Source organism: Python bivittatus, unplaced genomic scaffold, assembly GCF_059951505.1.
Source record: "Python bivittatus isolate LINGU-HERP-01145 unplaced genomic scaffold, Pbiv_v1 ctg000700_np1212, whole genome shotgun sequence".
Lineage (NCBI taxonomy): Eukaryota > Metazoa > Chordata > Lepidosauria > Squamata > Pythonidae > Python > Python bivittatus.
In genome coordinates, this window is record NW_028277098.1 from 89,149,696 (window position 1) to 89,160,265 (window position 10,570).

Below are 10,570 nucleotides of genomic sequence, written 5' to 3' on the forward strand. Positions count from 1 at the left end.
CCTGGCAGCCACCCAAGGTCATCAGCCCTACCTCTTAGCCAGATGTGAGGCATTGCTCAGAATTCGCAGGGGTGCAACTCATTCATCTGGAATGAACTCAACTCCCCTTAGAGCCTCCCTTAATATGCCACTACCCAGATGCTATAAGATACCAACCAACCCATGACTAGGAATAATGGTAATTGTAGTCCAGGACACTATCAGGTCGAAGGAAACTCTGGATTTTTTTAAAAAGACCCCAAACAAAGTAAGAATGATGATGATGATGATGATGATGATGATGATGATGATGATGATGATGATGATAACTACTACTACTTGTTTGGGGTCTTGTTTAAAAAAACAGGACAGGACAGATATATTTTGGGGGGATGCATTCAGGTTGTCTGTTGGAAATCTTGATCAGGCCAGCTTGATGTTTTAGTTTTTCACTGCAGCTATCAAGCTTAGACATCCTTCCTTACCGAATTATTTTCATCATACTTTGCTGCTTCTGTAGAGATCAGATTCATGGGAGACATTAATATTGCATCCATTTTAGAAACCTCAAATGAAATCCTTTGGATCCAATTCAGGATCCTAATTAATTCAAGGCCAGCTGCAATAATAGACACTTTGTTTTCCAAACAAACGTCTATATCCTAATCTTAAACACACACCTTAACGAACTAAGTTACAGAGACCTGCAGAAGCAACACACATGGGGAGTGTTTCTTTAGATATACAATAATACATGGGAGTTTGTCTGACACCATTTTATCTTCTGAGTATTCTTCCTTGAGAATTTCTAATTACCAGTGTATATTCATATTAATATGATTAAGAACTTTTTAATGGATATGATTTGAATATATCTACTGTGGATAGAAATGATGAATAGAAATAGAAATGACAAAGAGGTGGTATCTTCTATTGGAAACCTTTGCATCAATGGGGGACAAACTTCTCCAGCCTGCCATCTCAGATATATCCAGGTAGTAACCCAAGCCACCTGGAAATCCTGGGGCTATAGTCTCAATACCTTTAAAGATTGCTTTAGGTTAGTGAAAGTTTGGACATATCCCAGAATGGAAAAAATGTATTATGTTGTTTCTAGACCATGAGCAAAGGAACACAATAAAGATTAATAATTCATGAACTATTCCCTAAGCTCCCCATTCTGTGAAAAATTCAATACATCTCCATTAACAGAGGTCTGCTGCAAAAATATATATTATTTGTCTACTGTATGTCTCATCCCTATCATCTTCACTGTGATGCATTTTTGCAACCTGCCCAAACAACCATCACCTATAGCATTGCACAGTTCAAATCTGCATGCTTTCTATACTTCAGAAATAAAACTGGCCTAGACTTCTATGTATGCATAGGTAACCCCCCATCTGGGGTCTTCCAGAGGTGTTGACAATGTTGGTAGGGGAAGAGGGGAGCTGTAGTCCCACCTAGAAGGTACCAAACTGCTGAATCTATTTTCTGTTGCAGGAGGGTGACCTTTTTCTGGCCCATAGGGCTGAACTTGTAGAGCTGTCCTGGGAATTGCAGAGGTTATAGTTTGTGATATCAAGTCATCACCAGGAAGAGACAGGTAAACAATTCCACCCTAGAATTTTTTTGTGTGTTTTGAGGTCCTTGCAAGTTTTCAGAGTTTTCAGGGCGTAATTGTGATGGACTGCAATAGAGCAGCAGGATCTCAGGAAGAAGGAAGCACATTCCAGGAATGTGGAGACAAGAGACAGCACAGTCCAGAGCAGGAGCAGGGGAAGAGGAAGATATTTAGCATAGCCACTCCCTAGAATCTCCCAGGGTATTTCCATTAGGTTAGAGTAGTACAGATTTAATCTGGCAAGATTCCATCTATATGGTGTAAGCATACACCATATAGCTCGGCTGGACTGTTTCCCTGTAGATCATGGGCTGGGCCTGACAATAATGGATACCTTAAACTTTGCCAAGAGCTATAAGACCCATTTTACTTCTGAACAGCTCCACTCAAAATGGGGGGAAAATGCAATTGGGGGAGGGCTGGTAGTTTTTAAGGGGCACAGTCACTTCAAGACTTAAGGCATCCATACTGCTGCTGAGAACATCCCAACTTGTACAAGGAAGGTCTGAAAATTCATCCCTGCCTATTCTGAGAAACTGTGGGTTACTCTGTGGGTGCTGGGGGGTTATGTGGTTTGTTGGGTCATGGATAGCTTATCCTTGCATTACATGATGTGCTCTCTCTTTCTTTTTCTCTGTCTCCTGCGCACACAATGAAGTAGTGTCACTTGACTGTTTGTCTTTTCAGTCCCAGTAGAACATACCTGTGTTACTGTTTGCAGAAAGCTCCGTCTGTACCGGCTGGATGGTGACAGGTCCATTCTTAAGGCTTTCAGGAGGTTCAGAGGAAACCTGCAGCATCAGACTAAAGTTTAGTCATCAGAACTACTAATTTGTCCTGAACTTTTGTAGTGTTTTATTCACTGTAGCAATCAACAGAAGTTCAGTTTGAACCAGGTCTGACAAACTGTGACCTGATAAAAATGCATGGAATGGATTCAGTTAATTGGAGGCAAAATAGATTCGTGAAATGGCCCCTTCTCCAGATTCATTTCTCCAAAACAATCAGTTTTAGCATACTTGCTTGGGAGTAAATCCAGCCAAATTCAGGTTGGTTTACTTCTGATCAGATTTGTGCAGAAATGCAATGTTAATTTTCATTCTTATTCTGCTATATAAGTTTCAAATTGTCTGTTTTTGCAAAATATCCCCATTTTAAATCAGAAATATCAAAATGTTTTGTGTTAAAATAGGGCTGCATGGAATGATAGATAGATAGATAGATAGATAGATAGATAGATAGATAGATAGATAGATAGATAGTCAGTCTGTCTTCAGGAATGTTTGAAGCTTTGAAGCAGCCCTTCAAAATGCTTTGATGAAGCAAAATTGGCCCATATTTACATATATTGGAGTGGCTGTGAGACTTCTTGAGGCAAATTAGCCAATCAAGGTGGATCCACTCTAACCTAGATGCTCCACCCTTTACTCCCCTTCTTTGAATATTGTCCATCTCAAGTAAAATGAGCTCTAGAGAAACAGTCCACCTATCAGTCTGAAGCTTTTTTCCCCCCAGTAGATATTATACTACAGTCTGCTACAATAGCCTGAAAACAATGGCAATGAAGGCCACCATTTTGAATTTTTCAACTTAAAAAAAGAATTTGGATGAACCTGTAATTTTCATAATATATACTTGCTTTGAAGGTTCCAAACAAATTGTTGCGCTAGGAAGCATACATAGTCTTCAGTTCTCCCCAAAACCAAGTCTTATCGGATGCAGGGAAATATGTGAAAGAGTGAAAGATAGCAATGCATTGGACAAATCTCTGGCTGAATGAAGGCCAAATAACTGCCAACAAAAGCACAGAAGACACAAGCTATGGTGCAGAAAGGTTAGGTCCATGTTATTGGTACATCAAAATATGTATATACAGCACTGTGCACATTTCAATACTGTATGAATTCTATATGAGCCAAACTTATCCAAGTGGTTTTGAAAAGTATTGGAAATCAAAGACTATGTTGGCTGGGAATTCTGGGAGCTGAGATCCAACACATCTAGAGAACAGCACACTGGGTAAGGCTAATATAAAACAAAAGTTTACTCTAAAATTTACCTGTGAATATGCTGTTGCACTAACAGGATCTTGGTCTTCAGGTTCTTTTTGAATAGACAGTGTATTTCCCATAACAGTGGCTGTACTGGGAAAGAAATGAAATAATTAAGTACAGATGAATGAATATCTTTCAGCCAAAAAATCGGGGATGGGCAATAGGGTTGCTAGATGTTACTAGACCTCAACTTCTAGAAGCACCAGTCAGCATGGCCAGTAGCAAAGAATGCTGTCAGCTGGAGTTCAGTAACATCTGGAAAGCAACAGATTCCCCATTATAAGCCTTGTTTTGTCATTACAAACATTACTTAACTACAAAACACAAAGAAGGACAAGAACTAGGTGTCAGCTGTGCTTCCTTGCTCTCCACGGTGGACTGTGAACTTCTGAGGTGGGGAGATTCCTCTATGGAGACTCTCAACATAAAGTAGAGAGCAAGAAAATCATCAGTCTCACCCACTCAAGGCACAAATGATGAGGCTCAAATTATTGTTTGGACACATTCTGCAAAGACCTAGCTTCCTTGAGAAGCCCATAATGCTGGGAAAGGTGGCATGAAAGAGAAGAAAAGGAGGACCAGCAGCAAGGTCAATGGATTCACCACTGGAGATCTGAGGGGCCAGGCTGAAGGCAGATCATCCTAGAGAAGATCTATCTATGTGGTCACAGATTCAACCCTGGCTTGATGGCACATTAATCAATCACTTAGTAAAAAGAAAAAAAAAATGCTTGAGTTTAAGAGTGACCTATGGTATGCCTCCCCAGTTTCATAGCCTTACTAGAAGGCAGTTACCAGGATGCATTTCTTACCAGTTGCTACCCCCCTCCCCCGAACCCATCCTTCATTTACTGGACAATAAAAAATAGTCTCATTTGAACTCAACCCCAGGTGACTTTATAGACCTGACCTTGGAGTTTTCTTGGCAACTGTTGGAAGTGGCTTGCCATTGCATTCTTATGGAATGGTTTTCAACCTCTTGGTGTATGCTACTGCCCAGATATTCCCTGGTAGTCTCCCATGCAAGTAGTGACCCAATCCCAACGCTGCTTAGCTTCTAGATCTAGACAATGCTGGTTGGGTACTGCCATCTGCTTAGATATGGCTGGGGTAGATTTACATGCAAATACATTAGTCTGTTACTACTGTGTAAAGCAGAGATTGCATACATTTCTTTCTTGAAAGGTGGCCATGTCCTTGCAGAGAGGTGGGAGAAAGGAAATGATGGGGTCCGCACATAATGTCAGAGCAAAAGGCACAGGGAGGGGCACCAAAATGAACACACATTCACCATTTATACAGGGAAACAGAGATACTTTGCTCTTTTTTTTTATGGGCACTTTACTCCACTTTCCTGCTGTGGCATGTTTAGGAAAAGGCTCCCTTTGTAAATCTCAAGCAAAAAAAAAGAGGAAGTTCTCAACATTTTTCTTTCCTTTTTCTTCTAGGCGACAGAAGTGCAGATTGGAAGGCAACCAGGAAGAAAGGTGTAATGGTCTATTTTTAGTTTTTTTTGGTAATCACCTATCTGTTTTTCTTGGGGGTGCTGAAAAAAGAATAGGCAAATACAGGAAAATGTACCATTATGCGGCACCATCAGGAAGAACAGAGGCTGGAGAGAAGTCCCAGATTCCCAGTTCTGAAACTGTTAGGTTCCCCAGATGACATATTAAATATTCTTCACTTCCATATATCAAAGTTCTAAATGTACAGTGCTAAGTAGCCCAAGTGCTAGACAAGCCAATATGAATCTATCAGAAATTCGAAGGTATGGTTTCAGAGTAGTGTTTACATTTTGATACCCTTACACTGAGTTTTTGCAGAAGTTCAGAAACAGCTCCATACCCTTGAAATCCCATGATATTAGCTTTGTTCAAATGCTGAGTTGTTTCAATGGATCCACACTGGTTTAATTGAAACTAGAGGAAAATTGTCATTGCCTTTTCCAGTATTCTGCCTCTGCAGGGCTCGTGGGTGGTTTGGTCTTTGATCTCCTTGCTCCAGGGGCATCATTCCCACAGAACATTTAGGAGTATGCATGGATTTTTTAAGGAAAAAAAAATGGCTTAACAGCTTAGCAACTGTCCTTCAAAACAATCATTCATGTATTTACATAAGACTTATTAAGGGCACATCAACACATCTCCTTAACTTGAGCTTGAAGATGCTGTGCTAACTGTTGCTTAAGGTCCTTCCTCTCATCCTCAACCCACAATCAAGGCTACCTGGCTTTGACGTTTTCTGATCTAGTGTGGAAGTGGTGTTTTCCATCCACACCCAACAAAACCTTGATATATATATGATGTGTGGGGGTTTGATAGCAGCTGTGATGATGACATGGCATGGGCTGGGCTGGGTTCTACATATATTGGCAAGTTGCACAGCAGAGATTGGCATAGATTTGGAGCATTTATTTTCCTACCTGGTTTGACATGTGTACAAACAATGCCCTTGTGGTGCCCTTATTTACAGGCAGGTTGTTAAGCTCTTCAGTTGGCATCAGCCCACAGAACCTTCCTATCAGCCCCTACCCATCGCTTGGATCATCTGAAGCACCTGCTCCATGTGGGTGATGAATCATATCTACTCAACAGTCTTAACCCTGTAGATCAAGCACTGTAGGTGATTTGTGTTGAGTAGGGGGCTTCCTGGTAAAGCAAGCCTCTCCTTCTTTATCTGGACCCCACCCTCACCCCTGTGCTTGATCTCAGTAAAGCTGGAAAGGTAGAAAAGTACCCTCTCTCACACAGATGAAGTCCTGACAGAGGACTAAACCCACCACCCTGTCCATCTTTCAAAATTCACCTCCTTCTCAGCCTCTCCCTCATGTCCACTCCATGATAAGGATAATGAGTGGTGGATGTCAGGAAATATACTAATCACTGTACCTTAATTTAATCCTTAGTAAACTGTTAGGAGAGCACCACTTTTTGGCCTCATCACCATGCCAAAATAAAGGTCAGCTATGGGAACAATTATGATGCTCTACTTTTGCCTCACAGACTGGGGGAAGCACATTAAATTGGCTGTCTGGATGTTCTATATATTAAGTAAGAAAATTAAGTGGGGACATTAGCTATTTATTTTCTTCCTGTTTTATAAGAAGTGGGAGTGGAATCTTTGTCCTTCTGAGTTCTGGACTACTTTGAGGCACAATTGATGGAATCACATTTCTTTGCAGGGGTGTCCATGGGGGAAGTGTTTAAAAATTCTAGGCAGCAGTTTAAATTGTGCAATCACAATCACCACCTTGACTTTTTTTGACAATTCTCTGGGGCCACCCCTGGGTTTTTTTTTTTTTGTGCTCTCCTACAGCACATCAAGGTCAAAAGAAGCAGGGAGGACTGCAGGATGGCTTCAAGACACTTTTGAGGAGTTGGATTGCAGAAATGTGCCACCTGGCAATGTGGAAATGTCTTTATTTAAACTTATTATGGCTGCCCACGCCAAAAGACTCTGGGCAGCTTGCAATTTCCAAATATACAATTAAAACAGTTAAAAACATGAAACAAAATGTAGTGACCTGGACCAAAAGCAACCGTGACAATAAAAAACATGACAGGGGCTCCATAGACACATTAACCCCAGATCTAGGAACAGTTGTAGCAGAAATCTCAAAGGATCCTTTGGCACTGTGAAGACTAACAAATTTATGATGGTTTTGGTTTCTGCAGCCTACAGCAGCTCCATTAAGTTATGCCATAATAAATCTGTTAGTCCTTATGGTATCTTTATTGTTTGTATTTTAAGCAGCAGGATGTCACTAAATTCAGGCCAGAAGGGCTGGAACATAAGTCTGGAACCTAGAAATCACTGATGCCTGCCCGTGTTTAGCTATGACAAAAAGCAAGATGGAAAAAATATGTTGGGTGTGATTGCCTGTTAAGTAAATATCCGGTTATGCAGCCAGCTACAGTACTTTGTAGTGGATGCCATTAGTGTAAACACTTAAGGAACAACCAAGAAGGTTGGCAACGGCTTTCAGTAATGTCATGTGCTCTTATCTTAGTGATCTAAGGAAAAGCATGACAATGACAGTGGAGACCAGCTATTGGGAAGGTAAATTCCATGGATTTGTCTACATTCAGCTGAAGCATTAGTCTGCTTCGTCGAAGTAGGCAGCAAAGGGAAGGGCTTGGTATTAGTCACTTGAGAGTAAATAAGAACCACCCAAGAACAATTCAAACAAGCATACAGCTCAGCTCATTCTGTATTTCAAGACCTTATGACTTCTCTCTTAGCCTCAAAGACAAGCTTCTAACTTTCTCATGCATCTCAGAAGGCTAATTCACACATGACAGCCATACAGACACCTGAGACTTCAGGAAGAGAAATGTGGGCTGGTGAGGTTGATTTGCAAATAGATGGCAGAGCAAATGGTTGGGATAAAATGCTCCTTCTCCATCTGTCACTCCTCCAGTCAAAAGTGATCCCTCCTAAACATCTTCTCTGAGAAAAAAAAAAGGAGGGGGGGCAAATATGAAAGGAGCCACCAGAAGACATTGCCCCAGAGCACTGTGGGAAATTAAAGCTACAGCTTACTGGTTGGCATACATCACCAGACCTAGAAGACATTAACAGTGGACTCTTACAAAGCTCTGGGACCCTGAAATCTGCAAAAACTAAACAAACAAGCAAAAATCCCATTTTCTGAAATTATTTCTGGCTTGTACTTCTCAGCATTAAATTCCTCCATAAACATTTTCCCTTTAAGATGTCTATAAAACAGGCAGGTTTCTCTTGTGTTGAGACCAGCCTCTGATGACTTCATGGACATGCCAATGTAGTTTTCTTGGCAGCAGGACAGAACAGGTTTGTCATTGGTTCTGCCAGGATGTTTTTTTGACTTCCCTGTCTAGAGTCAGACATTGTTAGTGTGGATGGCACACCACCAGAAAATCCCAGAACTGTAGGCTGGACTGGGAAATCAATAAAACCAAGAAATAAGAGGAGAGGGGGAGGGGCAAAACCAGTAGCAACCCCCTTCTTTATTACTGCCCCCGAAAATAGCATTGATGTGTCCAGAAGTTCAGCATGACTCAAAGGAGTCTTTACCTTTTAAACAAACTAACAACCAATATCTTTACATTAAAGATATATCAGTTAAATGTTAGCTTTATACCACTAAAGTGGTGCTAGAAATTACACAGAAATGTCACAGCTTCTCCTTGTCCCCTCTGTACTGTAACCTTATTATAGCTTACTTCACTTTTGCTAGGAGTTTTCTAACATACCAAGTTTAGCAAGGATCAAATATTTCTATTATTAGTAAAATTTCAGGTTGTGGCTAGATAGAAACTCCATACATTATAAGTTGGCTTGTTAAAACATGAGAAATTTGAGTTACGAAGTAGAAGTCAAAGGTGTACATAACCTGTTATTTGTGGATAGCTTTAAAGAAAAATGGAGATAGTTACATCTCTCTCTCTTTTGTGGGGGGCACTAGGAGAACACTTTCAGAAGTAAGGAGAAAATATGGACAGGAACAGGCTTCTTCTGGTCTTGGATTTTCTGCTACTGTTTATAACTTGAAATGGCAAGTGTGTGTGTGTGCGCGTGCGCACACCTTTGAATCAGTGTTGACTCTGGCAACTGCCTGGATTAGTCGCTGCAGTTTTCTTGGCAAGGATTTTTCAGAAGTGGTTTGCCATTGCATTCTTCCTAGGGCTGAGAGAGAGGGACTGGCCCAGGATCACCCAGCTGGCTTCATGCCTCACGGTCTCCCAGTTTCTTGCCCAGTGCCTTAACCACCACACCAAACTGGCTCTCAGGTTGGCAAGAAATGGCAAGACATACTGGTCATTGCCTGTTCTGCATTTTTGCTTGAAGAAAGCAGAACTCTAAAAAGCATCACAACAAATTACTTCTAAAAATTATCCCATCCTCCTCCAAGGGCTCCAGAGCAACATAATTTGCCAGTTCACTTAGTTCTCACAACAGCCCTATTACTTTGGTTGAACTTGACAGAAAGGGCTTCTGGTGAAGTAGGGATATGAACTGGGTTCTTCCCAGTCCTCACTGGGGACTGCTTGACCCACTGCTTCCCAGAGAGGCAGCCAAGTGTGAGGGCTGCCAATAGGAAGCTGGCTAGAGAAGCCCTGATTTTTCGAGCTCAACCACTGCGCAGTCTGATTTCTCCAGCCATTGCATATGAATCGGCTCCAAGTTGTAGGCTTTTGTTGGGAAGGAATAGCAGATACGCTAGCCATATTGGCAAGCCATGAAAATCATGGTCTGTTCTGCAACTTGAGAAGCTGGCGAAATTGCCGAGAAACACTCTTCTGGCACTGTTTGAGGTAAGAAAAAAAGGAAGGGAGAAAGGAGGAAAACAAACCAACCAAGTTGCAGTGTGTAGTTTTTATGCTCCAGTTGTGAAGTTCAGAAATAAGACTAAAATATACATATTTGATGAACTGGCAGAGATGCTAATAAATGCTATTTAAACATTGATGAATATTGAACATTAACTAATATATATTCAAAAAACGTGTACCTTGGGTGTGCTCGCAGAACGGAGCCTGGTTCTGTTTTGCTGCTGATCCCTCCTGGAGCTGTTCAGCCACAGGTGCTGCTCTGTGTAAAGGTCTCTCCCTGCAGATGCTTTGCTTTGCTTTTCCTTGAGCAATACTCAGAATGTGTAAACATTAGGTACAGCTACATGGATAGGGTGGAGTTTTCGACACTCAGCAGCTCTACTCAGCTATTTTTTTTTCTTCCTGGCCTCCAGGGCAATTCAAGCCTGTTTGGTTACAAGTAACTTTCCACCACTAATAGTGCCTGCAGGATCTGTAGGATCTTTTTTAAAAACCAGCAGCAATGAGCCTTGCAGCCAGTTATGTACTTCTGGTACCCATACAAAAAGCAGCAGTGTAATCCTAAGTGTGTTTATGCAGAAAGAAGTCTCATTACATTT

The 10,570-nt window shown here is 41.3% G+C and overlaps 1 protein-coding gene across 6 annotated transcripts in view; it reads right to left on the reverse strand.

The window, feature by feature from the left end:
• The window catches only part of BCAS1 (brain enriched myelin associated protein 1), a 56,237-nt gene extending 45,946 nt beyond the window's left edge, over nt 1–10,291 (reverse strand). For 3 of the 6 annotated variants that reach the window (XM_025163596.2, XM_025163597.2, XM_088153406.1), the window contains exons 1-3: nt 10,151–10,289; nt 3,663–3,747; nt 2,307–2,394 (exon numbers count right to left, since the gene is read on the reverse strand). In XM_025163596.2, coding sequence (XP_025019364.1) covers nt 2,307–2,394; nt 3,663–3,734 — 160 coding nt within the window. In that variant the 5' untranslated portion in view covers nt 3,735–3,747; nt 10,151–10,289. Of the gene's footprint in view, nt 1–2,306; nt 2,395–3,662; nt 3,748–10,150 lie in introns of all 6 variants that reach the window. The other 3 variants (XM_088153407.1, XM_025163594.2, XM_025163593.2) reach the window with 3 other exon arrangements.
• Between the last annotated feature and the right edge of the window lie 279 nt (nt 10,292–10,570).